Below are 18,061 nucleotides of genomic sequence, written 5' to 3' on the forward strand. Positions count from 1 at the left end.
TAAGTGTACTTGTTGGACAAGTCACACCTGGTCTATACTAGGGGGCGTGACCCTGGACCTTACTAGTTCATCAGTTTAGGCCAAGTCAACTACTTTTCTGCCGCCCAGAAGTATCTTTCCAATTATTGACAAACACTACAAAATGGTTAATTTCCTTCTTCAGGCCGTACCCTCACATCCTGTCCACGCCACCAGCCCCGTCCATGCCAGCGTACGCGGGCCAGCCGCAGTTCAGCAGCATGCAGCAGTCCACCGTCTACACGTACTCACAAACGGGGCAGGCTTATGGACTGTCTGGCTATGGTAACGAGAGACACACGCCGATTTTGCCATGGAGTAAAATGACGGAATTGCGTCTTGTCTTTGTTTACATGAGACCTGGGTGTGATGCTGCCAGGCATCAAGACGGAGAGTGGCCTGGCCCAGAGTCAGTCTCCTCTCCAAACGGGCCTCAGCTACAGCCCCGGCTTCACCACACCCCAGCCCGGCCAGACGGCCTACTCGCCCTATCAGATGCCAGGTTGCTGCCTTCAAAATAAATAGACTTCACAAGAGCTTGCTCTGTCCCCCCGTTAATGTATTTTGGGTACTCCTTCCAGGTTCAAGTTTTACCCCTTCCTCAGGCCTCTACGCCACCAACAACTCAGTGTCCAGTCCTGCCAACTACACTGCAGCTCAGCAGGTACGACCAACCTAACTACCGAGTGCCCCAGCTTATGAGTTACAAGCCTTTTTATCGTTTCAAAACCACATTTTAGTTATGACCAAATGAAGAGGGGAAAAAAATGGAGCAGTCAAGGTAATGTAAAGCCCTCACGTGAGCCAGGAGAGCTCCAGTAGCAAATGCACTTTAAGAATTTTATTGTACAAGATAAAGTGTCAAACATACCAAGACAAAATGAGAACGAGGAGCTGCCGGAATACCAAAAATTTTGACGTAGAGTGAACCTAGTATTACGATTTATGGAACAATAGAAGTTTTGTATTGAATGGCAAGTCACTATGACGTATACGTAAAATCTGTGGGACAACGATTGAGCCACTCCTTTCCAACACATTTGACAAAAGTTTAAAGCCACAGGCATAGAGCAAATAAATCCATCCATCCATTTTATACGCCGCTTATCCACACGAGGGTCACGGGGAGTGCTGGAGCCTATCCCAGCTGTCAATGGACAGGAGGCGGGGTACACCCTGAACTGATCACCACCTAATCGCAGGGCACATCGAGACAAACAGCCGCACTCACAATCACACCTAGGGGCAATTTAGAGTGTCCAATTAATGTTGTATGTTTTTGGAATGTGGGAGGAGACCTCAGTGCCCGGAGGAAACCCACGCAGGCACGAGGAGAACATGCAAACTCCACACAGGCGGGTCCGGGATTTAACTCGCGACCTCAGAACTGTGAGGCCAACGCTTTACCAGCTGATCCACCGTGCCGCCCACAAAAATAGAGATGCAAATAATTTAGTTTAGCTTTTTTAGCGGGTCTTTGTCCAATCAATCGGCATGGTGACTTAAGAGTACATAAGAGTCTTAGAGCAAATAAAATTGCATGTAAACATCGAAAATGTTCCCTACTTCTGCTTTAAACATAAATTTAAAGATCCGAAATATGAACTTTCCCACACAACTTTTCTTGGCAGTCGCCAGCAATCGAAGCAGATGGTACGCGAGCAGATCCAAGCAACGTCATCGGGACAAGCTAAAGCTTTGTTTTTCCTCAAAGGCACATTTGCAATAGCAGTTAAGAAAAAAAGTATTTTTACAGATGAGCAAATCAAATAATACGGAGACTTTACAATAGGAACACACATACTTTGTTGGGAATATTTGGCCATGTCTGTTGGATGGATTGGGGATTTTTTTTTTTTTCGAAAGGGCTTCAAATGGGGGTTTTAATGTGTTTGTGTGGCACGCTCTAGTTTACAAAGCCTCATAGATTTACAGGGAGGACTCATAAAACTGCCTTCTTCGCTGGGTCAGTTAAAACCATCAAAACCAGGCTTTTGGAAGTCCAAATAGAGGGGACAAAAGATAACAGTGATGGGAACACTATCTCGTTAAAAAGACACGCATCATCCCTTGTGCGCTTGTTCTCTCTGCAGGAATATCCCTCGTATACAAGCTTTGGCCAAAACCAGTACGCCCAGTATTATTCCGCCTCCCCGTACGGGACGTATATGACCCCGAGCAGCATCGACGGGAACGGCACCACCGTCGCCGCCTACCAGTTGCAGGACCCCACGCCTGGCATGACGGGCCAGGCAGCAGAGCTTCACCCAGGTCGGTGGCTCTGTGCACTGGTTTGCTTCCTTTTTATGTGACGCTTAAACAAAAAAGGTTGGGGAAACGTTTGTGTAGAGGAGGGCTTTACAATCCCAAATGTACGACTATTTCACAAGTTGATACATTTCGCCTGTCCCCACTTAGGCTGTTATTTTTATGCATTATTAACCACCTTAGATGTTGAAAATATCTCGAGAACAAATCTCTTAACGCTCTTGAATGCTTACAGTATCTGTCAAAGAAGTGTTGTATATCTATTACCTCACTGCGAGAGACTTGCAGCACTGTCGCCTCAAGATTGAAAGTCTGGCTGTTGTTTTTTTACTATTTTTGGGGTTAGATTTGAGTAAGTTTGTTTTGTAAAAAATGGATAGTTGTAATGCTTCAGCATAGAATGAGGCATCAGCCTTAAAGGTAAACATGTGTGCAGATTAATTTCATCCTATTTTGTTGCTTAGTCATCACATTTATTGCATCGCTCATGCTTTTAGATCTTTGAAAAAGAGTTTGGGGAAGATGATGTTTTGTGAAGTATCAAAGGTTTTTTGTTTTTGTTTTTGCTGGTGGTGGAGGTATTCTTCCATGTGTCCCAATACCTTTGCCCATCTAGTACACGTGCAGACCTGCCCCCCCCCCTCCCCCCTCGCTGTAGTTTATCTTGGCTGAGCTTGTGGTAAAAGAGCTTATCGTTGCACTCTCACTCATTCTCTTCTTGTGCCTTTCCACCCCCCCTCATTTCCCCCACTCTGATTGAGACATAACAATATGAGAGGCCAAGCTCGGTCGGGTTTGAGTTACCACAGTGTGGTGGGAAGCATCTGGCCTTTGCTGGATGTGTGCGCACGCATGCAAATGCACTGTGCAGTAAAAACAACAACAAAAAAAGAATTGTCTGACTTGTTTGTTGGCAATCTGAAGGGGACTTTGACACGGTGCAGAGGCCCTCCACACCCATCAAGGACCTGGATGAGCGAGCCTCCCGGAGCGGTGGATCTAAGTCGCGGGGCAGGAGCCGTAAGAACAACCCCTCGCCTCCGCCAGACAGCGACCTGGAGGTAATGTCCAAGCGACCTTAGTTCTCACTTTCTACTTTGATATAGCCTCCATTTCATATAATCCCCAACCTGATGAATTGTCTTTTTAAATCGTTTTATCATTTGTATACTCCCTTTATTTTCACAGAGGGTTTTTGTGTGGGATCTGGACGAGACCATCATCGTCTTCCATTCTCTGCTCACAGGCTCGTATGCACAGAAATATGGCAAGGTAACACAATTAACAGATGTGTTTTGTTAGTCGACCAGATTGCTGACATCATCGAGGGCCAGTGTTGTGACCCTGTGAGGACAAATTTGAAAACTGATTGGTTGAAGATACAGTTCCATTACAAATACAAAAGAGTTATATTTTCCAGCACTACAGCGGTGCCTCGGTTCTCGACCACAATCCGTTCAAGAAGGCCGGTTGAAAATAAAACCTTCGTAAACTGAAGCGCGTTTTCCCATTACAATGAATGGAAAATTAAATAATGCGTTTCAAGCCTAAAAAATAAGTTGCATCGCGCACTGTTGCGAACGTTACGTTGTTTAAATTTTTTTCGGGGTGTCCGAGTACCGATTTTTGTTCAAAAACAAAAGCAAAAAAAATCTCGAAATTTTCGTTTGAAAACAGAGACGTTCGAAAACCGAGGTAACACTGTACTGATGTGACAGCCCCGGGTAGATGAGATTGACATGACAATGCACAGTGATTGAAATCTGACTGGACAGGAAAAAATAATCTCACATCTTAATGTACTGGAGACCGTGCAGCCGAAAGAAATACTAAGTAATGAGGAGAATAGATGATTGAGATACATATAGAAAAGTTTTAAAATTTAGATTATACCGCTTGAGTGTGGCTGCAGCACTGGTATCTGATCTTTGTGTGTTTAAAGAAATGCTCAATACCAAAGGACGATAAGGCAAGTCGAGTCTTGGCTCAAGAGCGGAGAACACTGCGCATTCTGCCTGGCTTGTAAACAAACGAACAAACGGGTCGCATGATGTCATCACTACAACGCGTCCCGATAAGTCGACTTATCGTCTCCGAGTTGGGAGCAGGCCAGAAATTTGCACGAATGTGCCTGAATGTATGCCTTAAAATAAGAGCGTTGCCCCCCCCCCCCCCAACCCCCGCTTGTATGAGATATTGTGGCAGCTGTGTCTGTTCACACCTCTCCCAAAATAGTGTTTACGCTGTTGGCATAGCAACCGCAGAACCTCGAGTCGCCTCTCTCACAAAAGCTGCGCGGATGCGTCGGACAAATAGATAGGACTGCATCTCTTGTGCCGTGTCGTAATCCACATTTGTAATCTAAGGAAGTTGGAAAAAAGTTTCAGTACGCCTCGTCATTATGGGAAAATTTCTTCAGTGGGACCAGTATTTTGTCTTTCTTCAATGGAGGCTCGAAACAGTTGCAAATTCCAGACTGAATAATCACACTTATGTTTCATAATTTTCATCCTATTATCTGTAGTCAGGTGCTGTCAAGATAAACATGTCCACTCTGTCAAACGGAAATATCAACTGCGATTAAACCTTTTCAGAAATTCAAAATATATTTGCTAAACAGTAATCTGCTTGCTCTCTGAATCCTTTTAAGTGAGGGTCCGGTCCACCATGTGCTCATTAAATGCCATTTGAGCCTTAACGTTGAGGTGCGAGCGCGCTTCAGATTGCGGCGGCGAATGCCACAACATCCGCCCGGCATCCCACGTCTTGATCACGATTTGAGTCTTTCAGCATCAGCTAGTCTCAGCTTTCAATCTTCAAAGGGAATAAAGACGTACTAAAAAAATGTAATGAAGCATTCCTTCGCTTTTTATGTCACTTTCTCACACTTGGGAATGCCCAAGCGCTCTCTATCTGTAGCCCACTTTCACTCTCCCGTCTCTTGGCCTGCTTCTATTCTGGTGCACTGACAGCGTCCACCCCCCACCCCACCGCACCGCACCCCTGACCTATCGCGCGTGATGGTTTTTGCAGCTGAGCCTCACACACACATAGCAAGCCAAAAGGAATGTTGATGGGACAGAACAAGTGCAACCTGTCTGTCATCGTCTGTGGTGATGAGCGCGTGTGCCTTTAAATCATTTTTTTTTTGGAACAAAATTTTGAAAACTTATTTTGTTTATTGTGCCCCCAGGACCCTCCTTTGGCGGTCACGCTGGGCCTGAGGATGGAGGAGATGATCTTCAATTTGGCTGACTCGCACTTATTCTTCAATGACTTAGAGGTTAGGCGCTCAAATACATACATTGCGATTTGGTTTTGGTTTGGACAAATTGCTCAGTTCACCCTTGGCACTGAGGCACAGCCGCGATGCAACAAAGACACTGCCGTACTTCCACCAAGTGGGGAAATGTGGAACTGCTATAGACGTTGACGCTCTGAGCTCCTCAAATGACTGAAAATTTAATTAAGTTGCAGTTTTTCCATTTTTTTTTTTCCAGAGGAAATTCTTAGAATTTTTTTTAAATATGTACAGTATTCTTTTACAAGCAAAGTTAGAAATTCGAGTAATCAGGTGATGTTTTGTCAACTTTTTTTAAAATCTATTTTGTCAGGAATTCCATAATTCCCAGCCTACACAGCGCACCTGGTTATAAGCCTCACCGAGTACATTTGTAAAGGAAATAATATTTGGTACATACATACGCCACAGCTGTGTAAAAGCCGCAAGTGGCCACATTGAAACACGAAATATTTACAAAGAAAGACAGTATACAGAGTTTAACGGGAGCGCCGCCACGCTAACACAAACGCTAGCCCAGCACTAACGCTACCGCTAACAGGGCCAGTTAAAAAAAAAAAACATATCGGTAAAAATAACTGAGACACGGCTGTATCACGCTAGCACAGCGCGAACAGGGCCAGACCGGTAAAAGTCACTTCCTCGGCACATATATTCCGCCTGTCTCTCTCTTACCTTTTCCGCACGAGTGCCCCCTAGCGGCCGTTAGAAAAAAAAAAAACGCACAAATTAGCTGCATTACCGCATAAACCGCAGAGTTGAAAGCGTGTGAAAGAAGTTGCGGCTTATAGGCCGGAAATTACGGTAAATGTGTAATTTTACAATAGTTAAGTTGTATTTTTCAAAGGGAAAAAAACATGGAATCTTGAAAAATTTTGAATGGGAACTTTGAATTGGACTCATTGCTTTTTTTTTTTCCTTCCTTGCTCTTTAACTGCGATCCAATGCTGTCGTGTCTCGTGTGTGTTTGCAGGAGTGTGATCAGGTACATATTGATGACGTGTCATCTGATGACAACGGGCAGGACTTAAGGTGAGCATGAACTCCCTTTGGTATTGCAGTCTATCAGCATTTTATAATAATAATGTTAATGTCAAAGTTATGAAATGTTCACATTTTAACCAATTGAATATGTTGAAATTCACTTACCCTGCAACCCTGGTGAGGATAAGCAGTCTGGGAAAATGGATGGATGAAAACTAATGTGGTGTAAAAGGCCACACTAAGCTGTTATAGTTCAGACTAATTCAACATTTGTTGTTTTGTTTTGTTTCAGTGGAGCTGATCTTTCATTGAAATAAAACATGTCATTATTATTATCAACAGTACTTACAGTTTTGCAACTGATGGCTTCCATGCAGCTGCGACCAGCGCCAATCTGTGCCTCGCCACAGGCGTCCGCGGCGGCGTCGACTGGATGAGGAAACTGGCCTTCCGCTACCGACGTGTCAAAGAGTTGTATAGCACTTACAAAAACAATGTGGGGGGTAAGACCACCAGAGAGAATTGTACTAAGGGAGAAAGAGGACGTCTATATTGAGCAATTTTTTTAATGGACGTAACATTAGACACCTTACAAAACATGATCTTGTGAACCTTCTTTGGGTTACATTACCCGTGCACGTGATTCCTCGAGGTTCCTAATGCGTCCACGTCGTGTTGCAGGTCTACTAGGTCCCGCTAAAAGAGACGCCTGGCTGCAGCTGCGAGCCGAGGTGGAGGCTCTGACCGACTCCTGGCTCACTCACGCCCTCAAGTCACTGTCCATCATCAGCTCCAGGTGCCACCTCCTACACCGCCGCTTGGGAAATGCCCGCTTTACAGAACTGAAAATGTGCTCCGGTCCCACAGGAGTAACTGCGTCAACGTGCTGGTGACCACGACGCAGCTCATACCGGCACTGGCGAAAATTCTCCTCTATAGTCTCGGCTCTGTGTTCCCCATTGAGAACATCTACAGCGCGACAAAAATAGGTGAGATACCTGAACCGTATGTAACTCAACTGGAGGTCGGCTGGGCTGGGGCAGCGATGGCCGCTGGAGAACTGTGGTTGCTATGGAGACAGCGAAACATTTAATTACCGTATTTTCCGCGCTGTAAGCCACACCTTCAACGATTGGCCTATTTTAAAAGGTTTTTCATATATACATTACAAAGTGCATAGAATAGACTCTACAGTAGAGGCTGGGGTTACATGATGCATCCATTAGATGGGCTGCGCTAAAGGCTCAATATTGAGCCATATATAAGGCGCACCTGATTATAAGGCGCACTGCCAGCTTTTGAGAAAATTAAAGGCTATTGGGTGCGCCTTATAGTGGGGAAAATATGGTAATTAAAGGGGTTAAAAGTTAACACCAAAGTAGTAGCGAAATAACAAAAAGCAATAATTGGCAATAGCACAGTACAGCTCCAAACTCCATTGAGACGAAATCCGATTTAACCCCTTCACTGCCATTGACACTTGTTGAATTCAAATATCCATGGTGGTCTGGAGAACCATTCAAACCTACACCTTCACTGGACAATGGGGTGGGGCAACAGTTGCTCAGAAGTATTTTTCAAATTGGTATCACAATCTCACTCTCTCAAAAAAAAAAAAAAAAAAAAAAAAAGGTAACCTCTCTGCTATACAGTACATCGACTTTAATTCAAATGTGGCATGTTATAGTCATCAGCACCTTGTATATACCGTAATTTCCAGCCTATAAGCCGCAACCTTTTTCACACGCTTTCAACCCTGCGGTTTATGCAGTGATGCGGCTAATTTATGCATTTTCTCTAAGGGGTTAGAGAAAATAGAGGGCACTCGAGCGGAAAAGGTAAGAGTGGAGACCGGTGCAATATATGTGCCGAGCAAGTGACTTTTATCGGTCCGGCCGCTAGCATTACAGTTAGCGCTGTGGTAGCAGCATTAGTGTTAGCATTAAACTCTCTGTGTACCCTCTTTCTTTGTCAATATCTCGTGTTTCAATGTGGCCACTTGCGGCTTTTACACAGTTGCAGCATATGTATGTACCAATTGGTATTGCCTTTACAAATGTACTGGGTGAGGCTTTTAACCAGGTGCACTCCGTAGGGCGAGAATTACGGTATGATATGGCATGCAAAATGTGTCAAACAACGAAAAGCGGTGAAGATTGATTTTAATAATTAAACCTTAATAAAGTTCAGTAGTATGAAATTATATTCACATGTAGCTGCTTATAATTTCTATTATACTTACAAATTGTGGAACACTTTTTTAGCATTTTTATCAGCGTGATCGTAATGCAAAGCGATCCCTTACAGAAAACCTACAACGCCTGCGGTATCTTCTGGCGCCGACTGTGTCGCGACCACAAATGTCTCCGCAACTTTTGTTTATTAACCTCCGCAATTCTAGCAACCCCGCTTCACTTCTTCTGCACTCGGCGGTATATTTTAAGCGCCACTTTCTGCTTGACAATGAGAGAAGGGGGTATTTGGCAAGCAAGTCGCAAGTCATAAAAGTGGCACTCGAGTCGACTCGAGTCAAGTCATTTGACTCGAGTCCCTCCATCTCTGCCATTCTGTGTCTCCAGGCAAAGAGAGCTGTTTTGAGCGTATAGTGTCCCGCTTTGGCACTAACATTACATATGTTGTGATTGGCGATGGCAAGGATGAGGAGCATGCAGCCAGCCAGGTAAAATGACTTTTCTACTCCTTTTGTTTTCACCCAAACCCTTCTTCCTCCTTGTTTCTTCTGCAGGAAAAGAGAGTTGCTTTGAGCGCATAATGCAAAGGTTTGGCAGGAAAGTAGTGTATGTTGTAGTGGGGGACGGTGCGGAAGAGGAGCAGGCGGCCAAAAAGGTAAATGGACCCGCGCCGCCTGTGACCCTGCCCACTCAGCACAGTGTGAGCGCTCTGATTGGATGACGCCTGCCTGTCTTTGCTCTTGAGGTTTTTACTGCTGGTCCTTGCTGTGGATGGGTTCTTCCTAGTCTTGTACAGTTACAGTCAAAGATTAGTAAAACCTCCCAACTCCCAACACGGTCCCATCGGTGACGCCGGTCCACTTCCAAATTGTTCTACTTCCGAATCAATTCACCCCATAGGAAACAATGTACACCGAGTTAATTCATTCCATGCAAAAACGTATGTAAAGCCATATCCTTCATATCCATATTGAGGTCCAAATTAGTACGGGTTTACCTTCACCGGTATGAAAACTCATCACACACAAAATCTTTACGATCACAGTGTTTATGCTAACATTTGAACATTAAAAATACATACAGGCATGAAGACGTCTGAACCACTGGATGGGAAAATAAAGTATTTAAAATGACTGACTGATAGGATTAGAGGATGGGACCAAAGGCGTTTGCAGGGCAACAGCACAATCTAGTGGTTAATAAATATTGTTGAAATTAAGCGTACCTTAGTAAGGATAGACGCTTTATAAAATGTGTGTAATGCGTATTATATTGCTCCCATTTTAACTGACTCTCACGTGATTGTTCTGTTTTTAAACAGCCAAAGTAAAACAATCCTAATTTAGATACTCAGTGAGCTGACGTCACAATGATGATCACTTGAAGTCCAAATGAAACTTTTTCTGTGTTCCGACTTGGGAGGTTCCGCTGGTTAAAAAGTACGCTTGTGTTAGCTGCGAGGTTTGCAGGGTCTTGGCTACTTGTAGCATGTAGTGCAAGAAAACGTACATTTCAATCTTTCCGGTATACTTGAGGAAATTAGTTCCGAATTGGTCTGTGGGTGTTGGGAGGAAGCATTTTAAGGAAAGAGCTGGATTGCTTTTCTTGGCCAAAGTTAAAAAGAATTTTGAGGGCCAAAAAAAAAAAAAAAATCTTTTTTTCAGCAGTTATCGGTTCAATCTCAATTTTGAAGGAGAAATCAATTTCACCCATCCCAATTTTTGATGACTTTTGAAATTAACCAAATTAAGCACAATTTCCCCCCATCTTTAATTTCTATTTTTCCCAATCCTAAACAAAATCCACATTTTAAAATCCATTTTAGGCACGGTAGAACATCTGGTAGGAGCATTTGCTTCACAGTTCTGGGGACCGGGATTCGAATCCCGACCCCACCTGTGTGGAGTTTGCATTTTCTCCCTATGCGGGTTTCCTCCCACATCCCAAAAAATATGCAGTAATTGAAGACACTAAATTACCCTTAGGTGTGAAACTGTTGTCTATGCGTCCTGCGATCAGCTGGCAACCAGTCCAGGGTGTACACTGCCTCCTGCCCAATGATAGCTGGGATAGACTCCAGGACTGCCGCCGCTTGTGAGGATAAGCGGCTAATAAAATGGATGGATTTAGAATCCCCCACCCCAAACATATTTTCCTTAGCACGTCAATGACAAAATTCATGCATACGCACTCGAAAGACGTGGCCACTTGATAAAGCAATTCTTAATTCTAAAAATGCTGTTCTGCATGGATTTGGTTTTGCAGTGTTGATGTCATCGCTTGCATGTAGCCGCCAACTCATTCTTTCCCTCCCACTAACTGTCCTCCACAGCACAACATGCCCTTCTGGAGGATATCCAGCCACTCTGACCTGCTGGCGTTGCATCAAGCACTGGAGTTCGAGTACCTGTAACTGTTCAAAATAAGGACTTGTCACAAAGAAAGTACTCATACCTTTTTGTAAAACTATTTAAAAAGAAACTATACACTGCATTTTACTTTGTCCAAACGCCAGGATTTACAAACTGAATGGTCTTAAAAGCAGCAAATGGAGAACTAAGAGGTGTTCTGAGAATCCACACACAAAAAGTACTGTCCAGACTTAAAAGCTGGAGGTCTCTGTACAGGCAGCAAGTACATCAGATGATTTTGTTCTTTTTTTGTTTTCCTTTCTAGTCCGTCCGAGGCAGACGCCTGTGTAAATTATTTGCAATAAAAGTGAAGGGCCGAAGTGTGGGTGTCGAAGTTTCATGTTTTTTTTTTTTTTTTTTGGGGGGGGGGGGGTGTTTTGGTGCGGTGAATGGGTTGAATATGTGTAACGTGTTGTGCCTTAATGTGTTTTCATCTGTTCTTTTAAGAAGTGTAAATATTAAACAAGAATAAAATAAGTATTGTCTTTTGACTGTTTACTACAAATAAAGTGTTGGGGCTTCCAAGGGCCACCAAGAGAAATCAACAGTTGCAGGAGGCACTTTGAAATTCTTGTACACACTAAAAACCATTGTCAAAATTTTGATTTGAAAGAACTGCCATGCCTAAGCTTTCTAAAAATCCATGCACGGTTTTAGAAAGGTCACGACAGCTGGTATTGGCAAGGACGCAATAGGGTGGCTTCCTCAGCACTTTTGGGTCATTTCCAGTTACTTTCCTTTCTGTAACAAATTAACAATGGCGACCGTGGACCAGCGTCTGCTAGAACAAATGGACCTAAATGAGCAGATAATACGCTTAATATGCAGCAAAACTGATCGAGGAGATGGCAACGCGGTATGTAGAGGTGGGAGGAATGGTAAGTACACAACAGTATGACTAAAAAGGACCAATCACGAAATGATCTCCGCAGCTATCACCACGCAACTTTTTACATGTTACACGAGTATTAAAGCATAGTTTTAAGAAGCACACAACAAGGTTTTCAGTTTCAAACTTTTATTGTCATCTTTTACTTCTTGGCTTTGAAGTATTCCTCAATGACATCCTTGGCTTGAGACTCCTTGCCATAGTCCTGTAGTGGGAATTCAAAAAAAAAAAGTCCAAGTTAAGATTTGTAGTAGCCGCCAGTGTAGGTCCAGGGGGTAGGAACAAGTGGGCACCCAGGTTCAAACGAAGGCTTCAGAGCTATGTAGGCATCATTTGCCCACAGGTTGTTGCCATTTTCAGGGACCCCAGTCACCACATTTCAGATAATGGGGCTCGTGTACTGTGGCGGTCTTTCTAGCCAGTGAAACAAAGCTGCATGGCATGGCAGGGCCACAACAGCTAGACTTGACTGGCACAAGAAGCTCGACATATATGTGGTGGTAATTGTTATAATTCACAACTACAGCGTATGCCAGCTATCATCTGACAGGAGGCAGGGTACACAATGAACTGGTTGAAACCGGAGTGCCCAGAGAAAGCCCACACAGGCAAAGAAAAAACATGCAAACTCCACACAGGCGGGGTGTGGGATCTGAACTCCGGTCCTCATAACTGTGAGGCCAACGCCCTGATCAATTGCGCTACCATGCTGCCCCAATTTCAATTAACTGGTACAAAAAAGTATTTGATACAAATGTTTATTTGTTCATATATGTCAGAGACTTATCTTCTTTTTCTTTCGGCTTGTCCCATTAGGGGGTCGCCACATCGTGTCACGGTTTTCCATCTAAGCCCATCTAGTGCAGCTTCCTCTCTAACACCCACGGTCCTCATGCCTTCTCTCACAACATCCATCAACCTTTTCTTTGGGCTTCCTCTCGCTCTTTTGCCTGGCAGCTCCATCCTCAGCATCCTTCTACCGATATACTCACTCTCTCGCCTCCGCACATGTCCAAAGCATCGAAGTCTGCCGTCTCTAACCTTGTCTCCAAAACATCCAACTTTGGCCATCCCTCTAATGAGCTCATTTCTAAGCCTATCCAACCTGTTCACACCGAGCGAGAACCTCAGCGTCTTCATTTCTGCTTCCTGTTGTCTCTTCAGTTCCACCGTCTCTAATCCGTACATCACGGCCGGCCTCACCACTGTTTTATAAACTTTGCCATTCATCCTAGCAGATACTCTTCTGTCACAATCTATATCAGATAGTTATAGTGCTGTCATGAGAAGCTCTCCCATAAGAGGTAGAAGATCCAATTTGTACCGTTTTGGACAAGCATCCACCTGTTTCCATTCATAAAACAAAATAGATTCGTGGTGAACTAATAGCACCCACATAAGTGAGTAAAATATTTCAGTGCATATACACACTTGAGATTACATCTTAAAACAATCATTTTTAAGGCCAAAACTGAATGAATGACCCTCAATGAAACAGAAAAATACAAGCAGCACCATACCCTGCTTTAAGATGCCCTATTTTCTGCATTTTGTAAATAAAAAGCTGTTCTCGTGTTTGTCTTGTATTGTAGACTGGTGAATTTATTCAGTAGATGCGCCCCAATTTTCGGCTAATATTAAGTCCCGCACAGCTACTTCAGTTTTATGGGATCAACATATGGTCAAAAAGATACAGGAGAGGAAAAGAAAGTTTTCAAACATATTAAATAAATTACTCCGGCAATAGAACCCCTCCCATTTTAGCAGAACAACATTTTTTAAAGACTTAAAACAAAAAAAGATAATTTATAGTAACAAGAAGTCGGTGCCCAGTGCATGCCATTACCTTGACAACAACACAGCTGCACCCCACCACCTTACGGGGTTTGCCCTCTCGGTCAATCTTGCACAGACCGACCCACTCGCCAAGCTTCTTGTTGTCATCAACCTGCGAGACAGAACCCGCATGTTGTAACTTGTGTCGCCAACAAGTGAAATAGAACATTAGGACCAGCAACTTGGCTGCATCTCAGACACAAATTGGGTAACAGTGGCAAACATCGTCATGGATTTCAGAAGAGGGAGCCAGATTATCATCAGTGATGCAGCCAAGGGGCTCAAAAGCAAAACCAGAGCAGCAAGCAAGACGCTGCCTCACCTTAATCAAGTTGATCTGATGCTCAGCGCAAAGCGCCTCCACTAGCCTGACGTACAAGGGCTCGTCGCAGTTGGCGGCGAGGACGCACAGGTGGGCCTGGCGCCTAAATTAAATTCAAGAGTTATGAGAATTCTCCTCATGAAATTAAAATGCTAAACATCCAAATCTATGTTTTAAACATAACATCTCAGACAGAATTGGGTAACAGTGGCTTTTATCCTCAGGGTGTTCAGTAGAGGGAGCCAAGATATCATCACTGATACATGCAGACTTCAAAAAAATACTGACACCTTGACCTACGCGTTGAATTTTGACCACGCTCGCAACGCAAATCCATCAACACTCTGTAAGCATTTTTAATAATGTACTCTCTAGTGCTGTAATGTAAAAAATATATATACACTGGAAGAGACTTTAAAGAGCATGAGTTTTTGCAGCACGTTTTACTGAATTGATACTACTGCGCTGGTCCTTGCAGTGTGCAGATCATTGCCACCAGTTATAGCATAATAAATGTGTATTAATACAAGTGCATGCAAATTGCAGTTAGTTTTCTTCAGAGAAAAATATATATATGCTTGTGAGTATTGTTATTCACTGAGATTGCACTACTTTTGTCCTATTTAAAGGTTTCTAACTACTGCAAAATATAAGTTTGGTGAGGCCATCTATGGCTTTTCGTACCGTCTTTTGTATTAGGTACACCTGCTTCACCTCACCACTAACTTACTTAGGGCCAAAAAATTATAAGAAAGCTCAAGACAACTCAAATTTTGGCTCACAATGACAGTTGGTGGTGGTGTGGGGGGGGGAGACCACAAAGTGGCTGCTGGTGGCTCGAAAAATTCAGGAGGTGGGAGCACTTGTAGGTCAAGGTACCAGTAGATTTGTTAACCTGTTGCAACATACTTGTCAAGGGCTTTGGCAGCCTCCCGGATACCACGGGCAAGGCCGTCATTGATGAGTGCGGTCTTCAGCACTTCGGGGAGCGCAGTGTTGACATCCATCACACCTCCGGCGGCAACGCTGTCCAAAAAAAAAAAAAAAAAAAAAAAAGGGGGGGGTATTGGGTGGTGGGAAACAACATTAACAAAAATAAAATACAAAACATTTTAGTCTGCAGTGAGCTTCCAGCTTGTCAGAACAGGTTTTATCACTCATTGAAGAGTGCAGGGGTATCCGACAAAAGATTAAAAGTCATCATTCAAGCATGTAGTGCTCAGCTGAAGAGATGGTTAATATTAACATTTTTTAGAAGATTAGGAGCATTCCCCCGCTATAAAGCGACTCATAGTTCGCACCCACGTTTAATGTTTTGGCAATTAATGGGTTTTAAAGTATAAAGGCAAGTCTGAATTTAAGGGTTGCACACCTTCAGTATAGTACCAAGGTATCCTGAAGACAAGCAGCATAATTTGCAAGGTGCCTGACTACAGCAAGTGTGTTTCCCAAAGGATATACTGTGTGAATATTGATGCGGGCTGTTTACAGGGTTAATTTTCATCCTGGATATTTTTTGCTCCTATCGGAACACAGAGTGCACAGCACTTTGCCGGGAATGTCCACTTTTTGTATATGTTCGGTTAGACATGTTGATACCGTTTTCGGTCCTATCTGCACGGTTACACTTTTTTCAAGCATGCCCGTCTGAAACAGTTTTTGATTCCAGCATCCTTGTCAATTGCCCATGCACGATCTTCATCCTTTTTTTCTAACACTTTCGCCATCGTAAAACCTTGAACACAACGTCGCTCAGTTTGCGCTAAGTCCCACGCACCATTACTTGGCTAACTAACAAGTTACACCGCGATTTCTGAGAACCGAGAACACATGCACATGGTAATGGTGAAACTCGATTAACCACTAACATGATTGGATCGTTATACTGTATAACTGTTGTCCAATCAAGTACTCTGCCGCAAACAAGTTTAAATGTTTATGTCGAAAATGCAAATATTTACACTACCAAGCAAATGAGAACGGGACATGATAGTCATGCTTGTGCTAGCACTAAGCTGAACTTGCAGCTCGGAGCACCCCCCCCCCCAAAAAAAAATTTCTCAACGGATTTGCGCTTATCTCGAGAATGGTCATTTTGGTCTGAAAAAGTCGGAAATCCGCCGATCGGCGGAGAATTCTCATCCCTGATACAGGCCACACCACAAGATAAAAACGCACATCAGAAAAACCAATAAGAAGGTCAGTTTTGGTTTTGCAAAGAAGGACAGAGATGAACCAAAAGTTTTGGAACAAAGTTTACTGGACTGATAAGACCAAGATTAACCACTACAAGTGCAATGGAATGACCAAAGTATAGAGAAAGGATTTGCTTATGATTAAAAAAAAAACACAGGCTCATATGAGAATCATGGTGGGACATTAAGCTACAGTAATAAGAGGCACCGAGGAATCTTTTTCTTTCGGCTTGTACCTTTATTAAAAAGGTGCTTAAAGCCTTGTCTATATCGCTGATTTTCTAATGCAGGTGGGACTTTATTGTATCCTACAACGGGGGCTGACAATTTCTGAAATACGATTGTGCATTAGCACCCGGTGAAAAAGATACTAAAACGGTGTGCAGGAAAGTGAGTAGTGGCATTTTTCCATCCTTTTACACTCCCTACATATAAATAATAGCGCTATAAACGTAGACATTGCCATAAATCAGGATTAGTTGTCAATTAATGTTTGTGACGCGGTACCACTCACGACGAAAACTTCATTTAAAAAGTAGCATAAAAAACTAATACAGTGAAGCAATAGCTATAAGGTGGAAGGAGCTAAAATACAGAAATATATTTATTACATCGCATGTTGGCTGAGTTCATAGATTCCACATGAGAGCGACGATCCGCTTACCCTTCCTCGGCCATTGTTGATTAGGGATGGACGGCGGACCTAAACTTCTGTATTAAAGCACAAACAACAAATAACAGTTACTTCCCATCGGCGATTAGTTGCTTTGACCGTGTATCAAAGCAGGATGGTAGAGAATTTGAATGGATTGTGGCTAGCAAGTGAGTAGACATACCCTAGCCTCCTCTCGGGTAGCGATAAAGAGGACGTCATAAGTGCGCGACACAGTTTTAACAGCAAGGAAGGCCCCCTCAACTGACAGCGCCTTAATACTGCCCGTTTAATTCCATATTAGATTTCTGAATATAAAACTAATTCAGCGACTTTTCATTGTTTGACATAACGAGAAAATATTTACGTTTTTTATTCATAATACACTAATTTTAATATAGTATAACACGTTGTTCTCTTTGCTGGCTGTTTGTGTTGACTATTTCATGCAAATCGAATGAAGCTTACCTAAAGTGTGAATCTTTGTCTACATTTCCAACTTTACTTTGTTAAATATATCAAGAATATAATTTTTAAATCAGATGGAATAGTGTAACTTTGTGGAAACCTGTAACTAAACTTGCAGATTACTTAATACTAGTAATAAAACATCATTATTAAAATGTTATAAACCGCAATACACTGCTTTGTTTTAAAATAGGTCACAATTTTTTTCAAGAGAGAATGGACTAAATTATTAAATTATTTTTATTTTAGTTGTGGAGTTTTTGACTATAAGACTTATTTTGTTTAAATGCAACTATTTTTTTTTCCAAAAGGACAGAATGGATTAAAACAATTTCAATTAATTCCAATGGGGAAAATTGATTTGATATGCTGTACAAGTATACTGAGCCACAAACTTGGTCACAGAATGATGAAACTTGTTTGTCAAGGTACTACTGCAATACCTTTATGGGATGTTTGGCTGGCATATTGCACAAGACAGACCAGCTCAGAAAATGAGCCAATTTGGAAATGCTGCAAAGCTTA

General features: G+C 42.9%; 2 protein-coding genes, 1 long non-coding RNA gene and 3 other non-coding genes across 13 annotated transcripts in view; 1 reads left to right on the plus strand and 5 right to left on the minus strand.

Annotated features, from left to right (window-relative positions):
• Positions 1 to 7,329, minus strand: part of LOC133496211 (uncharacterized) — a 45,113-nt gene extending 37,784 nt beyond the window's left edge. For 4 of the 5 annotated variants that reach the window (XR_009793747.1, XR_009793748.1, XR_009793744.1 and 1 more), the window contains exons 1-2: positions 7,203 to 7,324; positions 6,921 to 7,098 (exon numbers count right to left, since the gene is read on the minus strand). This is a non-coding gene — a long non-coding RNA (uncharacterized LOC133496211). Of the gene's footprint in view, positions 1 to 6,920; positions 7,099 to 7,202 lie in introns of all 5 variants that reach the window. The other variant, XR_009793745.1, reaches the window with a different exon arrangement.
• eya4 (EYA transcriptional coactivator and phosphatase 4) overlaps positions 1 to 11,778 on the plus strand; it is a 54,729-nt gene extending 42,951 nt beyond the window's left edge. The window contains exons 7-20 of one of the 4 annotated variants that reach the window (XR_009793742.1): positions 164 to 303; positions 377 to 520; positions 600 to 682; positions 2,112 to 2,289; positions 3,211 to 3,347; positions 3,475 to 3,558; positions 5,480 to 5,569; positions 6,561 to 6,619; positions 6,914 to 7,074; positions 7,253 to 7,367; positions 7,439 to 7,560; positions 9,151 to 9,251; positions 9,318 to 9,418; positions 11,096 to 11,778. Coding sequence is in view for 3 of the 4 variants with exons in the window: in XM_061811478.1 (XP_061667462.1) it covers positions 164 to 303; positions 377 to 520; positions 600 to 682; positions 2,112 to 2,289; positions 3,211 to 3,347; positions 3,475 to 3,558; positions 5,480 to 5,569; positions 6,561 to 6,619; positions 6,914 to 7,074; positions 7,253 to 7,367; positions 7,439 to 7,560; positions 9,151 to 9,251; positions 11,096 to 11,176 (1,495 nt within the window). In the remaining variant the exon portion in view is untranslated. The remainder of the gene's footprint in view (positions 1 to 163; positions 304 to 376; positions 521 to 599; positions 683 to 2,111; positions 2,290 to 3,210; positions 3,348 to 3,474; positions 3,559 to 5,479; positions 5,570 to 6,560; positions 6,620 to 6,913; positions 7,075 to 7,252; positions 7,368 to 7,438; positions 7,561 to 9,150; positions 9,252 to 9,317; positions 9,419 to 11,095) is intronic. The other 3 variants (XM_061811478.1, XM_061811477.1, XM_061811479.1) reach the window with 3 other exon arrangements.
• Positions 11,779 to 12,175: 397 nt separating this feature from the next.
• Positions 12,176 to 17,344, minus strand: rps12 (ribosomal protein S12). Its single transcript, XM_061811486.1, has 6 exons — positions 17,253 to 17,344; positions 17,081 to 17,127; positions 15,131 to 15,247; positions 14,222 to 14,324; positions 13,910 to 14,011; positions 12,176 to 12,268 (listed from the first exon to the last, which is right to left on the minus strand). The coding sequence occupies exons 2-6, from the start codon at positions 17,092 to 17,094 to the stop codon at positions 12,206 to 12,208; spliced, it is 399 nt and encodes a 132-aa protein (XP_061667470.1). The 5' UTR covers positions 17,095 to 17,127; positions 17,253 to 17,344; the 3' UTR covers positions 12,176 to 12,205.
• On the minus strand, positions 14,087 to 14,170 carry LOC133497059 (small nucleolar RNA SNORD100). Its single transcript, XR_009793927.1, has one exon. It is a non-coding gene; the product is annotated as a small nucleolar RNA SNORD100 (small nucleolar RNA).
• LOC133497058 (small nucleolar RNA SNORD100) lies at positions 14,403 to 14,485 on the minus strand. The gene has a single exon (XR_009793926.1). It is a non-coding gene; the product is annotated as a small nucleolar RNA SNORD100 (small nucleolar RNA).
• Positions 15,355 to 15,431, minus strand: LOC133497079 (small nucleolar RNA SNORD101). The gene has a single exon (XR_009793934.1). It is a non-coding gene; the product is annotated as a small nucleolar RNA SNORD101 (small nucleolar RNA).
• Positions 17,345 to 18,061: the final 717 nt, after the last annotated feature.

The sequence above is a fragment of the Syngnathoides biaculeatus genome, chromosome 23 (genome assembly GCF_019802595.1).
Source record: "Syngnathoides biaculeatus isolate LvHL_M chromosome 23, ASM1980259v1, whole genome shotgun sequence".
Taxonomy (NCBI): domain Eukaryota; kingdom Metazoa; phylum Chordata; class Actinopteri; order Syngnathiformes; family Syngnathidae; genus Syngnathoides; species Syngnathoides biaculeatus.

What these genes read in the sequence shown, in the direction of transcription:
- rps12 (XM_061811486.1), bottom strand. An exon ending in GCTGCCAAAGCCCTTGACAA is followed by an intron (nt 14,325 to 15,130) that starts GTATGTTGCAAC and finishes AATTTAATTTAG; the next exon opens with GCGCCAGGCCCACCTGTGCG. An exon ending in GCAGCTGTGTTGTTGTCAAG is followed by an intron (nt 12,269 to 13,909) that starts GTAATGGCATGC and finishes TTCCCACTACAG; the next exon opens with GACTATGGCAAGGAGTCTCA.